The sequence below is a fragment of the Phalacrocorax carbo genome, chromosome 10 (genome assembly GCF_963921805.1).
Source record: "Phalacrocorax carbo chromosome 10, bPhaCar2.1, whole genome shotgun sequence".
Classification (NCBI taxonomy): Eukaryota; Metazoa; Chordata; class Aves; order Suliformes; family Phalacrocoracidae; genus Phalacrocorax; species Phalacrocorax carbo.
The window spans coordinates 25721757-25743100 of record NC_087522.1 but is presented as its reverse complement, the minus strand read 5'-3'; the positions used below and the strand labels follow the sequence as shown (position 1 = coordinate 25743100).

The window sequence follows — 21344 nt, the reverse complement described above, 5'->3', positions numbered from 1 at the left end:
TTGATCCTCTTTTTAGGAACAAATGAATGGTAGAGGCCACATGAGAAAACAGGATGACAGAAGATCTCCAAAATATGTAATTCTGAAGGAAGGACTCTGCACTGTGTCTTGTGAAACACTAAATCTGCCACAGAAGCATGTTTTAAAATAGAAGCTTTCAATTTATTAGGAGAAAACCAAAGTTCTCTGTAGTACAGACAGATCTTAATGCAATAATGCATTGTCATCTGGTTAAGCCTGTAGACGTCCTGAAACCATCTCATGTAGATCAACAAACTGATTAACACTTCAGGATGTTATTTTGAAATGACAGCATACTGTTTCAATTTGCTCTGGTACTTTTTTTGCAGCCTTATTTTAGTAACAATCATTTTACCAGAAACATCTAATATACTTTCTCCACTGCTGTAAACTTCTTGCACTGCTCCCCACTATTGTGCAAGATTCAACCGGCCATATCTTCTTTCATTCATTAAAAAACTCTAGATTACTTTGACACCTGTGGAATTATATTAAAATACAACTGACATTAGGTCAGCATGGTCAGGAAATTGAATTCAGCACCTAAACACCCAACATGGTAGCATGGAAGGCACGTTGATGGCAAGGTTTTTGTATCAACCTCATGAAATTGCACATATTTTTGTTTAAATGAAAGAATTTCTGGTCTGTGCCTTAACTGCCTTATAACTCAAGGGCCTAACTGCATAAGTAAAGTCCTTCTTACTGAAAAATACATAAAGCAGTAGTTATCAGCAGTGTAAGTCAAATAGGTCCTGTGGCTCCCAACATGACTTCTGGACAGCTGGTAACAATTTAACAACGAAGTTATTCTCTTGACTAGCCATCCTTTTATTCCATCTCTCTGCAAGCTCTAATATAATAAATAAAACCAGCTTAATGAAAGTACATACTTGCAAAAGACATGATGCCCCCAAAACCTTCACTGCTGTTGTTGGAGATAGTAGAGTTTGGGGAGCTGGCCCTGGAATCTGAATCTGCATCAGAATCACTGGCCAGTTTTAAACTGTTTGGACGGAGTAACTTCTGAGACCTTTAAAGAAATTAAGTACAAACATTATTAGCTTCCCCCCTTTCCACCCGAAATCAACACTTTATATGACTGTGAGAGATTGATGCTGGTCTCATTCCACATCAGTTTTCACTACACTACCCTTACCTTGTGGGAAAGATGAAAAAAAAAAGTTAAAAAAAAAAACCATAATTGAAGCATCTTTGTATTCAGGCTTTTATTACCTTCCAGGGCATGCTGAAAACTTGTCTGCAAAAGGGCATTGGTGGATTTGGTTCTGCTTTGAGAGCAATAAGAAGAAAACTCAGTGACATCAATCACTATAGTATCTTTTCCTCAAGACACAAAACTTCACCAGAAAAAAACCCAATTTGCTCAAATGTTTCCAGAAATCAGTAGGTAATATACTAGAATGTTTCTAGGAAGAACTGATGATTTTGTTAGCTCCTATTGCTTACATAAAAGCAAGGAACTGAAGGAACTGAGCAAATGCCTTTACTGAAACCAGAAGGATTTACAGAATTTCAATATTAAATGGAAGTGATCAACAATACATTTCAGGTGCAAAAAGCATTAGAGCGAATGAACGTTGAACTACATTAAGCAGATGGAGACTCCAACAGTGCTGTACAGAAGGGTAGGAAACAAGGAGGACTCGCCTGCTTCCATTGAGATTCTGGTTAAATCTTGGGGTGTAGCTCTCTTCCTGCTCATCATCTTCATCCTCCGTAGGAAAGCCGTACTGTGGTTCAAAGTATGGATTGTCATACTCTCGCTTTCTCACTACCCCTTCTGAGGAGCTCATGCTGCCAGCTGCACTGCTGCTCTCTCGACGATCCAAACTTATCTTGGGAAAGCTTGATTGCAGCGGCAAGGAGGAGAGATGGTTTGAAAATCCAGAAACCAACTTCTCTTCCATTTCTGCTGAATCTGCTGACTCCTGTGGACCAGTCAAATCATTGATCTGTTCTCTAATTTGCGTTACATACAACTGAAGGGCAGGACAAGAACAATTATTTCAAACTGGGAAGTCTGCAGGGTCCTTGCTGTTTGTTACTAGGCCCCTACCCCATCCTCACTACCCGTGGCTCTAATCTAGGATTCCATATACACTGCAGTATTTGTACACTGTTCTAGAGACTTACTCCCCTGTAAAACAGATCTTACTGGCAAGTGTTAGCTCAGGAAAACAGCTCTCCATTACCCTGTTTAGTGGTTATGCAAGCAACTCCCTTTCTTCCTAAATGACCAAATTCACGAGTTTCCCCACACCACTCACCATTCCTCTAATGCATCAGGTCTTTCCAGACATTGTAAAACTAATTCCTGCATTTACAACCTGGACCACTGCCCTCTGTTAATGCTGCGTTTTTCAATGCTTGGAAGATTTTACATACAGAAGTGCCCTATCCCAGCATAAGACAGTACCAATACATTCCACCTTGCTCAGAAAGTCCAGAAAGAGCATGCAATCTAATCTGTGCATGGTTTCACAGTCCTATTAGTTTTCGCCCTTCTCAGAAAGAACCACGTGCATTCTCCCATTCTCTATATCCCAATATGGTCATCTTGGGGCTGAACTCATCTCAGCACTCACATGATTCACTCCATGGATGACGGTGCTGGGGCTGCTACTGGCTGTAGTACTGGAACTTGAACGAGGCTGGTTGTTCTCTTGGGAGTTTTCACTGTCCATGGCCTGTTCATCCAGATCCCCTGAATATTCTTGAAAATCATCAAATTCCACTTCACTAGCATCACCAAGGGCTGCGTGAGTCAGGGGGTCAACATCTGCAAACACATCATTTTGCATTAAAGAACACTGCCTTCCTCAGCCTTTTGCCCATCTAACTAAAGTTGCCTAGCAGATGAGGACTTCTCAGCAGAATAAACTTGTATAAAAATTGAGGTTGTAAAAGGCTTTTGGAGCTTATCTATTCTAACTCTCTGCTCAAAGCAGGGGTAACTTCAAATTTAAAGCAGGTTGCTCAGGGCCTTGTCCCACTGAGTTTTGAAAGTCTCCAAGGCTTGACATTCTACTGTGATCCTGGGAACTTGTTTAACTACACTAACCATTAAGATATTTTCCTTATGTCCAAGCAGAACTCCTTTTGTTGCAACTTATGATCACTAGTTCTTGTCCTTGGGACATAGGAAATGTGTTGGCATTCCTAGATTTAGTTTACTGAAGAAAGTGAGAGTTTCTCACATGAGCTATTGCTGCAGCCTCCACATAAGCCAGAGAATGCTTTTTCCTGTTCCCACTAGGATAGAGCGACTCATTAAAGCCAGCACTGAGAACCAATATGCGGGGGCAGGAGAACCTCATACTCTGCTGCCCATATTGCACAGTATCTACTGGCAGCAGCAGGCTGTTCCCAGACCTAGTGAGCAAGTTTTGTTCAGCAGCACCATTTCTGATCTTCCTCCTCCCAGTGTCCTTTGGAGGGCATTGTTTATAAACAGGAGAAACATCTTTTTTCAGCCTACTCCTGGATATTGAAGGAGGAGTATAGAAGACACTTTCACCTCAGAGCAAGACTACAATGGAAACATACTTTGCTCTGATTCAGGGACTTGGGGGAGGCATTCTTCCCACAGTGCAGACAAATGGGAAAGAGGAACCCGTGTGGACCTTGTGAAAGTACAGCTCAAAGTTACTCACTTGGGGTATCGCCATTAATGTCACATTTCATCATCTCACTGACAAAGTCACCGAGGGAGGAGTAGGAGGAACTTGAGTCATCATAGTCGACACTGTCACTGCCACAAGAGGTGAGAAAGAGAGATGAGTGGCAGCATAACAGCAACAGCAGGGCCTGATGTTTCAAAAAAGTGAATCAGCATTGTTTTTTGGGGCCTCTTAAAAAGCTCATGATATTACAGTCTCTACAAACAAATTTCTGCAAGGGTCAGAAGCCAACTTCATGAAAGGTCAGAGCAAATAAAATAACTTTGAGGTATGTCAAAAGACATATGGAAAACACTTATATACTTTCAGCACAGTTGGTGAGGTCAAGCATAAGTGAGCAGGGAGTGCTGCATCAGTTCTTTATGTTTATGTGTGTGTGTAGGACAACTTCAAGAGAACTGGAAATCACAAGTAAAAGCATTCCCTTTCTATAGTAGTGATAAATCCCACTCTGTCAGGGCCACTGGTGCTGTGCAGAATGCAAAAGATGTGCAAGTCCAAGCCTGAAAGATCTCACAGGCTAGCAGAGAATGAAGGATAATAAAACTAGACGCAAAACTCTGGGAAATATGGCCAAAACTACTATAATAAAAAAGTTTCCTCTCATTTTACTGAGCACACAATGAGGCCTCAGGCAGTGGGTAGTACTAACAAGCTTTGCATAACTATGTGCACTGAGTAGAGATTTGCAAGACTGGTAGGATGGGTGAGAGTACTTGTAGTACTGCAATAGAAATAACCAGAAAAAGAACAGCATGGAAGGAAAAAGCATTAGGGTGGGAAGAAATACCAAGTGTCAAGTGGTACACAGGTAGCAAAAGAAAACAGGAAAATACAAATGGGGAATCACATTAAATGAAGGCTTGAGAAGACACTAGCAAAGGGTTAAGAGGTTGCTGCGATGACAGAGCAGTAAGATAATTTACTTCAGTGTCAGTATTCTGCCCAGACAGAAGAAATTAAAGAGCAACCTGGCAGGCTAGAGGAAAAGGCTGCAAAAGAGAAGTCGGAGAGGCCCAGCAATCTGAACTATTATGTGACTAGGGTTATGCTCCCCACTAACCTGTCATCAGTGGGATCAGAGTCTGTTTCTTTCTCTACTGGGACATTCAGTGCTTCAGCCAGCTGGGAATTACTGTCATAGACACGATAGTGGATGGGCTGCAGCTGGTGAGCATACCACTTCGGTTTGTCACCAATCAGTGCTGGGTCAAACATGTCTGCACAACAAAACAAGGAGAGAATTAATTTAGCTCATTTATTGGTGTCAAAGGCTTCCTTCACAGTAAGACTACCCCCTACTAAGTCTTGCATAAAGGAAGGGACAGTCTCTACTCCAAGAAACCTATAAGACCAAACAAGACAAGGGGTAAAATTAATTGGAGGAATGAATGGCTAATACCAGGTCTAACTTGCTAGAAACACATGAGGACATACATGAAAACAGGAAAACGCTCCTTCAGCTGGATTTCTCTCTCCAGCAGGAATAATATGGTGTAAAACTAAGTCTTTCCCTAGAATCTTTCTGCTTTTTAAGTTCCTGCATTACATCCAAGTGCAGGAAAGGCAAGACCAAAACTTACTGTTATGAATTCTTTGGAAAGCGTAGTTAGTAGGGTTAAGTGACCATTCTCCAAAGTACTCTACTGCCTGTGTTCTGGAAAGCTTATCTGCAAAAGGTGTTTGCTTTGGCCTAGAGGCAAGGAAAGAATTTGCCTGGAAGGCCACCACCGGTCGGGGGAAAAGACGAAGAGTGCGAGTATGCATCTGGAAACCTTGCAAAACATTTGGCGAGTTGAAGAATCTCACCATGGCAACCCTAAAAAGAAACAGAGGACAATACATCAGATAAAACACGCAGAACACAACAGAAGAAAAGACAGAGAGGCTTTAAAAGGTATGCAGTAGGCAATGTTTCAAACCTTTGAAGAACAGTAACCCAGTATGAAAAACTAAGTCCCCTTAGAAAATAGTTGTCTTTAAAGAAGAAAAAACAAACCCACACCCCAGGAAATCACTTTGTTTTAATTCACCACCTCAATGCCAAGACCCACCCAATGAGGGACACCATTCTCATATCCACTAGCTGAGGTGACAGCTAAGCCTCCTGGGTTTTTTTTTTTGTAGTTTAAGGATTGTGATTTAAGCTGAGGATGCAATATCAGACTGACAAGTCCAGATAAAGTGGATGATCTACAGGAAAATGCAAGAAACAAAACAACCCCTCAAGATACATAGTTATGCTCTTGATAGATCTGAGATAAACACTAATTTCTGCTCTTTTTTCCCCCCATGATGTAAAGTAGAACCTGCAGTAGAACCCAGAGGGTGTTGCTTCCACCACAGGACCCATGGAAGTGTCTGTGCTGCCTTCAAGTGCAAACTTTATGAAGATTCAACACTACCTTCCTGTTCAGCCTCACCTGGTAGCCACATCCACAGAGTCCACATCATTTCCATAGATTAGAGGGTTGAATTCTGTGGAGGGAGTGGACTGCAAATCATTCTGTGGTCTTCCCAGCAGCAGTGGCACCTCCTGCCCCTCATGGAACTTCTCTAGATTAAGAATGGGCTGAGTATTCAGACTCATGCTGGCCAATGCCTAACGAAGAACATGAAGCACACACTCAGCAAGAAAAGGTATTCAAAGAACGAGAGAGATCAGAACTACCCTGCCCTCTAGGCAACTGCAACAATCAGGAATGCTCCATTAGCTTGTCTTAAACCATCTCCTACACTGAGTCAACAAATATCTCCTGGCCCTCCTTTATGTAGATTGTCAGAATGATCTCAATGCTGAAACAGTCGTTGAGCCAGCCAAGGGGTAGCAGAGAAGTCCATTTTGCTAGATCATTCATGACATGAAAACAGATAGTCCAGATTGGACCACTAGTAGTATAGCACTGTGTACAACTTATTGTAGAGTTATTCCCATGTGTAACTTGGACACATCTTGGGACCTAGAGGCCTTGAAACTTGCCTTCAACTTGGCTATTCAACCAGTGACCTTGATATCCCAGGACAACGTGGAGTCACCTTTACACAGGCATCTGCCTGTATCCCTGCAAACCTCCACTTCACATCTGAATGAGGTCTTCATCTCTCCATAAAGCTACCATCCTCTTCGACCCTCATAACATCTTCAAGGATATGTACTGGAGCAACACAAGTGGTAAATCAGTCCTGCACACCCAGACCTATCCTAAATCTTCCTCATTTCTTCCATTTGCCCACCAAGTCTTCATCTTTTTATTTAAAAAATAAATAAATTTATAAAACAAAACAAAAACCAAAACTTCAAAGGAAAAGGGTAAAATGGAAAAGTGAGGGGAAAATAATAAAATAAAGAACCTTGTCAGGAGCGAGCAGCTGTTTCTGAGTGATTGCAGTCATGCTAACCAGACACTGGACGCAAGATGGAAGATCATATGATAACACCAGCAGCCCATCAGAGCCAAGACGAACACATGACCACAGAGAAACAGATGGAAGGAAAAAAACATCTATTACTACCAAATATCACAAATGAGAGGAAATAAAAGGGACCACAAAATAGGCACATCTTGGGAGACAGATCTAACTGCCCCACCCCCAAACATTCACATCTGGCCACTCTGGAAAGTGGAAAGGGTGCTGTCCTTATTGACGCAGCTAAGAACTTTCTACTGCAGTTTAAAAGCAAATATCCTGAATTCTATTCCGTGACACGAAGACCCAACAGCACACAAAAGTGTTAATAAGCTTAGTGACGTGGGCCACAATTAGACTCCTCTACTTTGTACAGCAAACAGTAGCGCTCCTTCTCCTTTACCAATGATCAACTCTTAATGATAACAACTACAGGAATACATAGGGATGTAACCTGAATTTGGGTGAACACTCTGAGAATTTTAAATATATCTTCAAGGAAATTGCAATTTCTTCTTCTGATACCCAACTTTGCCCTAGTGAAAGAGTTTCACTGAATAGTGCCCGAAATTGCAAGGGGGTGAGGCAGAAGTCAGGGGAAGGTGGATCTAACAAAACTCCAAAGCAACACATCGCTTCCATCTGTGCTGACAGCAGGTACTGGGGTATCACAGAGGTTACACACTTTGCTCTCCTGGTCTATGAGGAGAAAGAAAGAGCAGCACTCATCGCATTAGTAACACACTTTACCTTTAGATACTGCATGCAGCGTGCATAAGGAAAACAGAAATAAAGAGATAAAACCTGCTTGACACGATCAGCCAGGATGACCCAAGCTGATTAATGACCTGAGAGGAGAAACTGAGACCTCACACCAGAGCCATGAATGGAGGGGAAACAAAGATGATCATAGGTTGATGGATCAAGTCAGAGTTTACAGCCCACATGGCAAATGTAAAGGAGGAATCTGGAACTTTCTGCACCAACTGGAAACAAGTTAGCCTTAAACAACAGTAGAAAACAAACCATCTGTTGTGTTCAGGAGCATTTCAAATTATCCCTCACCTGGCTAAGAAATTAACTGCAGTTACAAGCCTTAGTGACCACTCACTTTTCCAAATCAAAAATCTCCATTAAGATGGAGAAGTAACAACAGGATACCTACCACTTAACTTCTGTATCAATTGATACTGCTTTTCAAACTCAAAATGCTGTTGTATTCTAACATGGTGTCCTGGTTTCAGCTGGGAGAGAGTTAAACTTCTTTGTAGTAGCTAGTATCAGACTATGTTTTGGATTTGTGCTGGAAACAGCGGTGATAATGCGGAGATGTTTTGGCTGTTGCTAAGTCGCGCTTACACTGGTCAAGGACTTTTTCAGCTCCCCGTGCTCTGCCGGGGGCACAAGAGGCTGGGAGGGGGCACAGCCAGGACAGCTGACCCCAACTGACCCACGGGATATCCCGTACCATATGCCATCATGCTCAGGATATAAAGCTGGGGAAGGAGGGGGGAAGGGGGGGGATGTTTGGAGTGATGGCGTTTCCCTTCCCAAGTCACCGTTACGCGTGATGGAGCCCTGCTCTCCTGGGGATGGCTGAGCACCCGCCTGCCCGTGGGAAGGGGTGAATGAATGCCTTGGTTTGCTTTGCTTCCACGCGCAGCTTTTGCTTTACCTGTTAAACTGTCTTTGTCTCAACCCATGAGTTGCCTCACGTTTACTCTTCCGATTCTCTCCCCCGTCCCAGCAGGGGGGAGTGAGCGAGCGGCTGCGTGGGGCTGGGTTGCTGACTGGGGCTAAACCACGACACATGGGGAATGTTCTAACTGGCCAACTATACAGAAGAGGCATCTTAAACATGTTGACAGGAAATTCCTAGTCCTGTGCTTCCCCTACAAATTACAAAGGTGGAAGCAGCAGATACAGCAAGAGGTGAAACAGATAACAAAAATTACAATTAAGTCGCCTGGAAAACAACAGAGAGATCTGAAACAAAAAGAAAGTCTCAGATTCAGCCTAGCCAGGAGAAGACAGTGTTAGAAAGTCATACAGCTCAGGGAGCTCAAAAGACTCCCCTGTATCATTGTTTAATCAGCCACCCTATTGATTAGCCGACCTCCACATTCTGAGAAGCAGACCTCTCCAGGACCAGTCAAGAGTATTTGAGTCATCTGATCTGTTTTCACATCCATCTGACATACCAGGATACACATGTGCTTTTAAAACATTTTGCTTTACATTTGCTGACTTGCATTTTTGTCCAGTATAGCAGAAGAGCTGTGGCAAGACTACACCCCTGAGGTCCTTTCCAATCTGTGATTCTGTGATCTGCTAAGTTCTACTGAATCTGAGTCCTTTCCCCAAAGTGCTTATTACCTGTTTCAGATGCTTTTTCAGCTCTGAAGCTTCTGGTTCTGGCAGTGCTGGCAAAGATTCTGCATTTGTGGGAATGATCACCTGGAATTAAGCACAGCAACAGACTAAAAATTCCCCAGCTGTAGTCATTTCCAAACCAGAAACTCCTGGATCTCCGGCACTCCAGAGATTAAGGAATAAAAGCCACAAAGTCAAACAATAAAAAAACAACCCCACACACAGACACCTGCGTCAGTACTTTGATTTTCACTTCTTTATGGTTGTTATTGTTTACAATATCACAAACAATGGAGGAGTTACTTTATTGTGTACCACCACAAAGAGAAGCTTGAATGAACCCACACTCATCCTTTGGAATTTCCATCAAGTAGATGATGTTATACACATTTCCCTTGAAATACCCTTGCTCATGCCCCATTAGAAACCAGGATACATAGTCCCATTTGAATCATGACAACCAGTGCGGCTGGGAGGCTCTTAGATTGGGTTTCTTGGGTAGGGCTATAAGAGACAGAGTTACAATTACTCAAGACCGCTTAACCATTTGTTTGAGGATTTATCTTCTAATGATATAACCAGATGGATTAACTGAAAAAGAATGCCTAATGAGCAAAAGAAATGGGCACCTTGAGACACAACAAGGAACAAAATCCTAAAGTTGAACCCGGGAGTGGCAAAGGCAGACTGAGGACAGGCATTCTTAAATTCTCAGTGGGTACATTGATGAAAGCGCACCTTATGGGCACCACTTACCCTGTTGGTATCCAGGTCAATAAGCCATACATCATCAGGCATTTTAAAATCCAGTTTGTAAAGGAAGAAACTTGCTGGAACACCAATGATATAAGGTGTAGGGGCTAGAAGCAACTGAGAGAGAGAGACTTTAATGAGGACAAGATCTGCGTGTGCTATCACTATGTTCTTCTCAAATATTTGTTTGTTAACTACAGTATGTTTATAGCAGAGAAGATGACACACAAGGCATTGGTGATTAAGTAATTAATTCCATACAATAGAAACATTTAAAAAATAAAAGAAGAAGAATAAAAGTTCCTGCTCAGAGAGCTTCAATTTTCATTTAAAAGAAAATAAATTTCTGCCTCCCATGCTGCCCCGCCAGGGATGTAATTTATGTGTCTGCATGGCTCTTTGTAAAAAGCTTAATCTAGGAGCTTACCACATCTATCACGGACCAAGAAAAAAAGATGTTCAGAGTAAGAGCCTACTAAAGAAACAGCATGTCACAGAAGAATACACCTTCAGCTCAAACTGAGTCTGTGCCATTGTAAATGTGAGGGCTTTGCCATTACCCTTTAATGGTAATTTGGTTTCAAAACAATAACATCTCTAGAAGCAGATGAAATAAACACCTTTTTTTTTTTTTTTCAAATGTACATGGAAAACCTAAGGAGAAATTCTGGTTGTTTCTGATAAGTGAATCAGCAGAGGGAAAAGGTCTAAATCAATAAGGCATGTACCTACTTCAGACCAGTGGCTTGGGAGGCTAATTTATTCTTTACATCTAGAACAGCTGGGGTCACCTCCAAGGGGCAGTACAAGAACAAACCTGCAGCATCAGTTGCAGGATAGCACTGAAGTAGTTAGATGGCCTGAATTCTATCTTTCCAAGCAAAACAATGAGCTCCTGCAGAGAGCCAACTATTGGTAAAACCCAGGCTTCCAGCTAAAGTAACTCAGCACTTCATACTTCTGAGGAGAATAAATTGCCATCAGTAGTTTCCAAACTCTAAATCAAGAGCCCTCAAGTGTCCTTAAATATTACTCTGGAGCTTCCCCAACAAACCTTAATACTCAGTTGGCAGAGGGAGCATAAATACTTATCATAATATTGTGGATCTATGGCCTTTCAGTCCATTGTTTGTGAGTTACTGTGAACTACTGCTTTGAATCATACTATTCACCAAGTGTGCTTTGAAGATATCCTAAGTAAGTGGTGCTACCTACGATTTAAGTAGTTAGTGGTGCTCAAAGAACATTCTTGCAAGGCCGACTTTGCTACAACCCCTAAGAAAACAGCAGGGAAGGAAACGAGGACTACTCCTATATAAGTTTCAGACATCACAGAAACATCCTTTACAAAGAAAAACAATAAAGGAAAAATACGTACCTGTTCTGCAGAGGCCATGCAGGTGGGAAGCAGAGGAATCACTGGGAACATGTACTCTAATGGGTAGATCATAGCCACAAAGGCCATCACAGACATTGAGAGCGCATTATAATCTCTGGACTGCAATACAACCTGCAACCAAAGAAACTCACTCAGCATTGCGGCAACCATTCACTTCTAATACTTCCCCCCAGGTTATACAAAGTTGACAGCCTGCAGGCCTCTGATTTGATGGCTGTGAACTGGATGACGCTCCATTAATCTGTCTGAAAACAAGCTTCAGGTACTTTTTTGAGTGAGAGCAAAACTTTTCAAAATGGGAACCTCAGAAGGAGCTATTCCTTCCCTCCACAGACAAACTGATTCCAGGCAGTTCAGGACACAGCTGTTCTACACATTCAGCCTGCCCTGGTTTTGAAGAGGGCAGAGCTTCCTATGTACATATCAAAGATCAACCCTTCCCTTCCTACCTTGTGCTCCAGAAGGATGCAGGTCAGCACCTGCAGACAGGCATCCACTCCCAGCAACTCCAAAGGCAGATGTAATGGAAAATCCACCAAGGTGAAGCGGGATGGATCAGGAAGAGCAAAGGTCAAAGCTGGCTGCAACTCATGTGGCAAGACTTCCACATCCACCCGCTTCTGACCAGCAACAGGCATCGGTGAACGGAGCAGCCGGTATATCCAGGCCTCAATCTCCCGCAGGTCATGTAGCAATGCACTAGACTTTTCTTCCACCAGGAGGGAGCCTGTGAAAATCCTCCACATTGTATCCCTGTACAGGGAGAACAACAAGGTTAATACTCCAAGAGCTTCGTGTGACAGCCGTTCCACAAGGCTCTTTCTAGGAAAGGGCAGATCCACCAAGGATTAAAAGGTGCAGCTAACAAACTTGCGTTCCCACAGAGGAATGGAAGGTAAGGATTTAAGCTGACTGAAACAACCACTATGGGGAATTATAAATCTTTCTGTGGCAGGAATCAACTCAAGTATGGCATTTCCACCTGAGAGTTCATTCATTCATTTAGATGTTTCACTTAGGTCCACATCTCTGAAGATCTCTCATTGCTCTGGTGCTTGAAATTCAGCATGCACACAGCACTCATATCTCGTCCAGAATTGTGGTCGACTGATCGCTTGTAGGATTCTGCTTCCGGCGGTCCTACAAACCTTTGCAAGACTAGGAACTAAACCTGAGGTAATAAAAATATGCCACACCAAGATCTCCCAGACGTTTTGGCATGATAAAATACTCTTTTTCTTCCTATCCTAAATTGCACTGTATCATTCTTAAGAGCTGAATAACCCACAGCAGAAGTGGATGCATTTCAGCTGAGAATACAAATTTCTGAAAGCTGTCTAGAAAGTATTTAGGTACCTTAGCAAAATAAGCAGCAATTTTCCCACACCCTAAGCTAGCAATTTGCAAACTTGTAGCTGACAGGCTCGCTGGCCAAAACATATGTACAGCATTGCTCAGGGCCTTCAGAGGTTCAAAACTTGAAACTGGGCCTGACAAGGGAAGCAAAGTGGCTTGTCCACTTCTACCCTTAATGTCGTAGCACAGTGAAGGCTGCAAACCTGCTATAACCATTCTGCAATAAACTTCAGTCTGATAATTATCTACAGTTACTGTAATTGATCCCTTTGAATGGTATGGGTTCAAATTAGAGGTTCTACGTTAGAGTTCACAACGTAAAAAAAATTAAAGAAAAAGAAAAAAACATTATGATATTGGAGGCTTCAGAAAGGAAAAAAAATTAGAGAAATTTGGAGGGGTCAAAAGGAGGGCAATTTGAGATTATGGTAAGTGATACACCTCTCAGGAACTGTGTGCTTCCCATCCTCCACTCTTCCTTCAGCTGCCTGTAGTGCACGTGGCATTAGGTTGTTAACAGGCACGCTCACTCTTTTGCAAGCTGTAAGGATTCAGTTTCACCTTTATTCTGCCACCACTTCAGAACTATTTTACTTTTCCAGGTCACGGCTTGCAAACCACATCGTAGTTCAAACCTGCTGCTTCGCTCTTCCCAGAGATGAATGCTCAGCGTTCCTTCTCTTGCCCTCCTCATCTGTCACTCAGCTATTCTCTTTAAAAATTATGTTCAACAAGAGCAAATTTTTCAAATGCCACATCCCATTCAGACACTGGAATACTTTAGCATCCCTTTCAAAAATCAGATGAGCTCAGAGAGTTGAGGAAAACCATGAAATTCAGCTTTCTGTCTGCCTCAGTAATTATCAGACTAAACCAAGTGACAAAATAAGCTCCCTTAATACATACCTCCATTAGAGGGGGGAACCCTTTTGTTCTGACAGAATAATTTTTCCCCAGCAGTCAGTGGATTCAGGTGATCAATCTGCTGATGCAGGAGTCAGTCATAAGCCCAGGACACTCTCCTAGAACTATTCTGGTACAGTAACCCAAGAAGTAGGCTACTGCTCTGTGAACAGATTCCCCCTTTCATACAAAATGTAAAGCACTTAAAGATTAAAATTATAGATGTCCTGCCATTTTTTGCTTTAGACAAGTTTAATTTGGAGTGTACCAAGCTACTTAATTCACATTATGAGCTATCTCACAGCCCCATTCCTCCTACTATTGAGATAATCCCCTTTCTCCAGAGATGCATTTTGTATTTTCTCTTTTCAGTTAGCGTATTAGAAAGGAAAATATCATCCTGGAATGTAGGTGTCAGGCACAATAACACAGGTATACATCCATGACTGATATACATAAAGACATTGTTCCTTCTGTACCCTGCAGTGCAACATCTTTTGTTACACACCCAACATATAATACCAGATATGTAAGATTACTACATTACATTAAAAATACACCAGGATCCTGTCAAATATGCTATTACCAACCCCCATTCTCATATGCTTCCTAGACAACTCCTTTGTTTTCTACCTCTCCTCCCTCTCCCCTTCAAATACTATACTTGGATCTCTTTCAGCCACTCCTGCTTCTCTAATCTTTCCTCTCCCACAGCTGAAGTTCAGATTGTTTCATAAGCTCATTAAACGCACTTTCATCATCTCCTCCTGCCCCAGTTGGAAATTCTCTGTTAATTCTTGGCTGTTTCTAATTTGCCAGAGAATCAGTCCTGATGTACACTGCCACGGAGCTTATATGCCAAAGCAACAGTAACAGCATCAGTGCTTAGCTTCAGAAAAGATGATGCTCAGTCAGCTTCTAGCAGGATAGTGCCTCCTTAGGCGTATCAAATGCAAATCAGACCAGGTTACAGAATCAGACAGAGAAGTTTTAAAGAAATCACCACAAAAATTTCCTTTTCCTACTGTGATCTTGGGTTAAAACAGCAAAAAGATCAGCCATTGTTGTTTGACTGCTTCTGAAACGACACCTGTAGCCACAATTTGCCATACAGACAATTGCAGCCCTGGACACAAACAGTGGGAGGAAAAAATTCTTTCTTCCCCCTCAACATACCTCTGTACCCCACGAGGAATCCCCAACTTCTTGCCCAACAATCTCTCACTACAGCAGTCCACAAGTCTCTTGAGGGTGTACAGACACTCACGAAAGGTGGAAAAGAAGGGATAATGACTAAGGATGCACAGAGAAGTCAGAGTGCTGTTCCGAGAGTGATGGCTGCCTTTGGCCAGACGCTTACTGCGTGGTGATCGATTCACATCTGGGGTAGACTCTGTACTTGGAGCCTGCAGTGAAGAACCACTCTCTGAACTCTCAGTGACCACCTCCTCTTGGGGTGCAGATGCATCCCCAGATTTGGAGATTTTCTGTCCCTCCCGAGCTCGATGTCCCCCTGTGCCTTCTCCCTTCTCCTTGGGTACTCGTTTCTGGAAGGAGCGGTAGAAGTTGACACAGATTCCATAGCGAATGACACCTGTATCTTTGTCTGTGAGCGTGAAGACAAAGGAAGTGTCATCACGGAAGCTCATGCGTTTTTGCCGCACGCTAAGGCATCCTTCTGGCTGGCAGAAGAATACAACATCAGGCGGTAGAGGAAAGTCCACATGGTCTTCCAGAGGGTAACGTCGCAGCAGTTCAGGAGTCTGAGCAACACTATCGCTATTTGGCTGCCTACAAAAAAAAGCAAACAAAAAAACCATACGTAGTTGACTAATGCCAATAAAAATCTTTGGTATATCCCTACCAACATGTCAGGAGCCTGTGGGCTCAGCTTCATCTTTGTTTATTCTCTGCCCTACTATCCAAGGAGAAAACAGCTTCCCAGTCACTAGCCACGATGCTTAATCCCTAGCACAAAGCCACAATCGTAGAAGGGTTAAATAAAATAAGTCTATACCATCATTATCAAGGCCCAACAAGGAGCCTGTTCAAATTTGACTGAGAAAAGGACTTTCAGGAGTATGCTGTTCCCAGGAGAACATCATATTGCCACTTTTCTGAGACTTTGATTTCCAAAATGAATCTAACTGCACAGGTCTCTGCGCAACACTTTGGTAGGAAATACACTATCCCACTTCAAATATACAGTCAGATGAAAACCCCCTGAATTTCAGCCATTTATGAACAAGATGAAAAATTAAATGACAAAATCTGGTGTGAATTCTTAACTGGGAAAAACAAGAATTTACTAGGAAAGAATTCAGACAAATGGTGAAATGATATGGACCTCCTCCTGTAAACTTTTCATTAAAAGGTTCTAGAAACCATAGATACATATATTTCTGCGTTTGATTTTCACGTTGGATTTCAAGTCCAACTTATTATAAAAGTTGGGTAGTAATATGCAGGTCTATTTAACACTGTGGCTCACCAACCTTTTTACCACAAATCACTAATGGAACAAAGACAGAAAGGCAATACCGTTTACTCCTAATTTTCCACCAGAACAGATTATTTCAAGGTATTAACTATTTTCCTACCACTACTTTTCCATGAAAGTTACTGAATAGCTGCCAGAGAAATAGTATCAGATCCACATAGTGAAGGTGGAAAAATACATCCCCAGAACAAACTCTTTTTGGTTTGACCCCTTTGCTAGAAAGTCTGATCTCTCACCATTTGCTAAAGTAATTAGCATTTAGTATCATGTTTACTAAACGGGATGTAGGAGACCTGGCTCTATCATCACTCCCCTATGGGATCTCATACAAGACATTTTCTCACCTTGACACTTTAAGAATTCCCCATCTCAAAACACAAATGATACTTGCTTTTCTCTTATCTGAGATGTGAGAAAACCCAAACAAGCAGTAATAGAATGTTTGTAATTTACAAAAGAAAACCGCTGGTGTAAATAGGTCTGGTGAACAATTCCCCCAAACTAATATTTAACTAAAGAAAAAGTAAAAATGCTTTAGTAATAAAGCATAAACTGGTAACAAAATTTATAATGTCTGTACCATTAAGTACTGAAATGCCATATGAAAAAGAAAGAAACCCTAAAAGGCTTTTATATATCAGTGGACACAATTAGTGCATCATCTGCTGAAGAAGAAATGACAAATAATGCTGGTAGTGTTTAGAGTGTCTATTTGGCAGTGAATGGTTAAAAAAAATGTCATCAACAAAGTGGCAGCAAATATATCATCAGCTCATGCCTTTGCAGTAATATTAGCTACAAAGACAGAGTCTTCTCAGATGTTTAGAAAATTTGCATCTAATAAAAAGGAGTACTTCCAAAAGGCATTGCTATTTGTGCACAGTGGATAACAAGATGTAACAGCAGAGGCCACAAGAGCTCCTAAAGACTTCGCAGTAGCAGCTACTTCAGTCAGCTCCATCTCTTCTCATAGGCGTTTGCTGAAGTGCCCAATGAGACAACAGACCTCTGAGCATTAGCAATCTAGCTACCGCTGCCCAGCAAAAAGCAAGAGAACTGCAGGAATCCAGAAGTGATGCCAGCAAATTTCTAAGTGAGCACATCAGATGCTATCAGCATCACTGGAGAAGGCAGTTAACGTTTCCTCCTCCTTCTTTTCCTAGTCGGTGACACACACATGGAAAACTTGGTTATTTTTCTACAGACAATAAGAAGTAATTAAACTTCTTCTGTCTGTAAAACAGAATAAAATAAACAATAATAAAAATAATTAGTACTTAGGATTATGTAATTTCCTCCACTTAGCCTATTTAAATATTGCACTCAAAGTATTCTAAAATGAAAGTGGCAAGTAAAGCAACAGGCTGATGCACATAAACCACCAATATTTTGAAATGAAAGTAAAATAGGCTTTGGAATACACCCATTAAATAGACTGGCAGAAAGTTACTGCATAAACTTTGAATAAAGGAAAATAACATTTACTGAGCACCAGTGTGTTTGACAAACAGCTTACGTATCAACACCACATTTCATACATGCTTTAAGTAAATAAGCGTAACATTTTATCTATCGATAGTTAGTAAGATTTTTTAAAAAGAAAACATTCATGTCATTTCTATGAGGATAAATGAGTATTAGGGGGAGAAACAGCCACGTATGGCAAGTTCCAGCTTTTTGTTTACACTGTAAACACTGAGTTTACAGACTACACTTCAAAAGCTAGAAAAGTATCCCCAAACTAGTAATTTACTTGCATGTGGCTTTCAGTATTTTCAATTTGTGAATCCCTCTATCCTGATGCCAGCAGAAGCAAAGAAGTTCAGACACACAGACTACCACAGAGTCACATATAAATTGACTTTTCTTAGCTACCCTTTGCAGAACCTTGAAAAGGAGTCTAAAGACAGCAAGTTAAAACACTCTGGATGACCAGTATCTTTCAAAAAGTGCCCCAGCCCAAGTAAACACTCCCATTATGGCAGCATTCTGCAGGCATTCCAGACAGCACTTCCTCAGCACCAAGTAAGGCTTCATCAATGGATGCTAGGCTATTTATCCCCACTCTACTGCCCAAGCAAAAGCAGTGGTGAGACTCTTTTACGTTACCTGGCTCCAATGATCACAAGATAGTCAAGTAACCGAGGACAGATTTTCTTTTTCTGCACCATTGTCCTTGACACCCCTCCCTATGTCATCTCAGTGAATTTCTCTTCATCGATCCAGTAGTCAGTTATCCAGCCAGCTGTGATCGGCTGCCTTGGGGAACAGGATATGCTTGGAACTGTCTGGCAAGCCCAACCTACGACCAAGAAAAGCAAGAGCATCAAAGGCACAATCAGGAATACCAAATATGTATAAGCAACTTCATGATCTTAATTACATTCCCAAAAAGCCTCAGTGTTCTGTGCAGTCATGGCAATCCACAGATCTCTCTCTTCCTGAGTATAAACCCACAATAACATGCCCACAAAAGCAGAGAGCACTGAAAAACACACAAAAAGAGTACAAGAGTATCTCAAGAAAGACCACAGTCAAACAAAGCAACACATCACTGGCAAAGAGTTATTCATTAAATGGTTCCGGGCAAAAGTATTGTTTAGGCAAATCCCTGGGATTCCTACAGTGCTTGGGAAAAGAGTTTTAATTGGCAATTCTGTACAGTTAAACAGGACTGAAGAAAAAAATGCAACCTGAACTTCAGCTGTCTGATAAACAGAAAAACTAAAGAAAAGATAATATGAAGAGAAGTCCAATTTGATATAACGCACCTCACCCTCCCAAATGTGAATGTGGCCTAGAACAAGAATGATCTCCGCAATCCCCAAAGCCTGCTATCTCTAACACTTTTTCTCTTAAGATATAGAACAGCAGTTCTACAGAACTATAGAACTGCAGCTTGCAATAGCAAAAGTGCTTTTTGTAAATCATACGGTTTCTTTCACTCACTTTATTCAATTCCATTTATCTTGTGTATCTTCAACATTTTACTCTTGATACCCACGCCTCCTACAGCTACTATCTCTGCCCATTTTAGAACAGAAAAATCCCCTTGGCTTAACTGGTATTTTACTACAGCATTACTATTTCTTAACAACTATGCTTAATAGACATCCAGAACTTAGTAAGCACTGTAAAATTGTTCTTTCCGATCCCACCATTCATACTTCATTGAATTAATGAAAGAGAAAAAAACCCACCTAAAACCTTAAAAGGTAATCAAGCTCTGTATTAAATATGAGAAAAAACTTCTTTACTGTGAGGGTGACAGAGCAGTGGAACAGGCTGCCCAGAGGGGTTGTGGAGTCTCCTCCCCTGAAGATATTCAAAATCCACCTGGACGTGGTCCTTGGATTACCTTATTCCCTACCTACATTTGAAAACAATCTGAAAACAGAAATTTTCTGAAAAAGAAGGTTCTGAGAAACTCTAAAATCAGAGATGGTCAAACTGTATTACTAGTTTACTGAGCAACCCAGTGAAAGCATTAATAGTTATTTTATATTTTAAAAAAATTAACTGCCTTTTGGGGCATATTCAGAGTAAGGTTTCTATTTCAGTTAATTTTTACAACCTATGGCTATCAAAGAATTCAGAGAATTATTATTACTGTACTAAAATCTTTCAGTTCTGCAGCGTATTTAGATTTCATTTGTATAAAAGTATAACAGATTTACAAACAACCTGTAAATCTCAGCAAAATTTGGTAATTTTATTTATGTTTCTCTCATTACTTCACAACCCAAAGTTAGTTAAAGGCACTGCAACCGTCCGCATCTCACATTCAAAGTCTAGTAACATACCAGCTTTTTTCCCAGCCAACATTCCAGGTACAGAGTTGGAGAAATTTACTCATTACCCTTCCAAATACCAGTAAGAACACAAACACACACAAAAAAGTATGTATATGATTTATCCAAAAAGGAAAATTACACTAGCCAGTAAGTATTAATTATGGAACAATAAACTGAAAGTAACCTTACCCACACACATGGAACCCCCCACATTTTGTAAGGCTTCGTGGCATGGTTTTAGTAGACACCTCAACTACAGTTGCTCTAGGTTCCTAAGTGACAGCACTACTAATTACCTTCTCTGAGCAGCAACACTTTCATAAATTATCTTCTCTGAACAACAGATAAAACACAGACACTGAAAGCAAAGCTTCTTCGTTTTAATATTACTGAAAACATTGCAGAGTCTGTCTTGCAACAGCTCTTGATCCAACATATTCTGCACATATCTTGGCGTAGATAAACCAGATGAAGTTGGAATGATCAAGTGGACCTTTTTGCCTTCAGTTTGAAGAACTACTTTATCTGTTTATTTCAAATATCTTTACCCAGAACTGTTTAAGGAACTCACTGTTCAGTTACAGATAGGAATAAATTACCACAAGGTAACATAGAAGTGTAACTTCGAGGAACTTCCGTTACTCAGTGGTAACCAAACCTAGGTTCTTCCTCTACAACAGAGACTACCCTACCCCACAGTGGAGGTGGAGAGAGTAAACTGCATTTACAATGGAGTAAAAACACGCAATGACTACAGAGTAACTGAGAGGCTACAAGGCCACAACCTGAGCTTACCCTTCAGTAACTTGTCCATACCCTGTGGTTTTTCTCCTATTCTTTAGCCTGGATAACAACTCTTATGACTGCAATTCATTACACATCTTTCCCACTGTTCTGCAAAGGAAGTCGCAAGGTATGCAATGTGAAGACCTCCATCAAAACCACAAAATTTTCAGGAGCATCCAGGCAGACCAGTACAAGGAACGCATGCAGAGCTTCCAAAGTCCCTGGAATGACTGAAGCTGCATCATGGTGATGCCGTACATCAAAGTTTCTGTCAGTTCTTAAAAAAAAAGATCTGAGCACTTTCTGAAATGTCTGATTTCCTCTGCAACACAAGGAGACTGATGCAA

At 41.3% G+C, this 21344-nt stretch overlaps 1 protein-coding gene across 15 annotated transcripts in view; it reads right to left on the bottom strand.

Moving 5' to 3' along the window:
- MADD (MAP kinase activating death domain) overlaps window positions 1-21344 on the bottom strand; it is a 76071-nt gene that overhangs the window by 44105 nt on the left and 10622 nt on the right. For 6 of the 15 annotated variants that reach the window (XM_064462590.1, XM_064462589.1, XM_064462592.1 and 3 more), the window contains exons 2-15: window positions 18527-18719; window positions 15094-15708; window positions 12108-12411; window positions 11638-11769; window positions 10263-10376; window positions 9510-9590; window positions 7077-7130; window positions 6149-6327; window positions 5309-5544; window positions 4790-4945; window positions 3699-3800; window positions 2631-2824; window positions 1693-2024; window positions 915-1054 (exon numbers count right to left, since the gene is read on the bottom strand). In XM_064462590.1, coding sequence (XP_064318660.1) covers window positions 915-1054; window positions 1693-2024; window positions 2631-2824; window positions 3699-3800; window positions 4790-4945; window positions 5309-5544; window positions 6149-6327; window positions 7077-7130; window positions 9510-9590; window positions 10263-10376; window positions 11638-11769; window positions 12108-12411; window positions 15094-15708; window positions 18527-18588 — 2701 coding nt within the window. In that variant the 5' untranslated portion in view covers window positions 18589-18719. Of the gene's footprint in view, window positions 1-914; window positions 1055-1692; window positions 2025-2630; window positions 2825-3698; window positions 3801-4788; window positions 4946-5308; window positions 5545-6148; window positions 6328-7076; window positions 7131-9509; window positions 9591-10262; window positions 10377-11637; window positions 11770-12107; window positions 12412-15093; window positions 15709-18526; window positions 18720-21344 lie in introns of all 15 variants that reach the window. The other 9 variants (XM_064462593.1, XM_064462596.1, XM_064462597.1 and 6 more) reach the window with 3 other exon arrangements.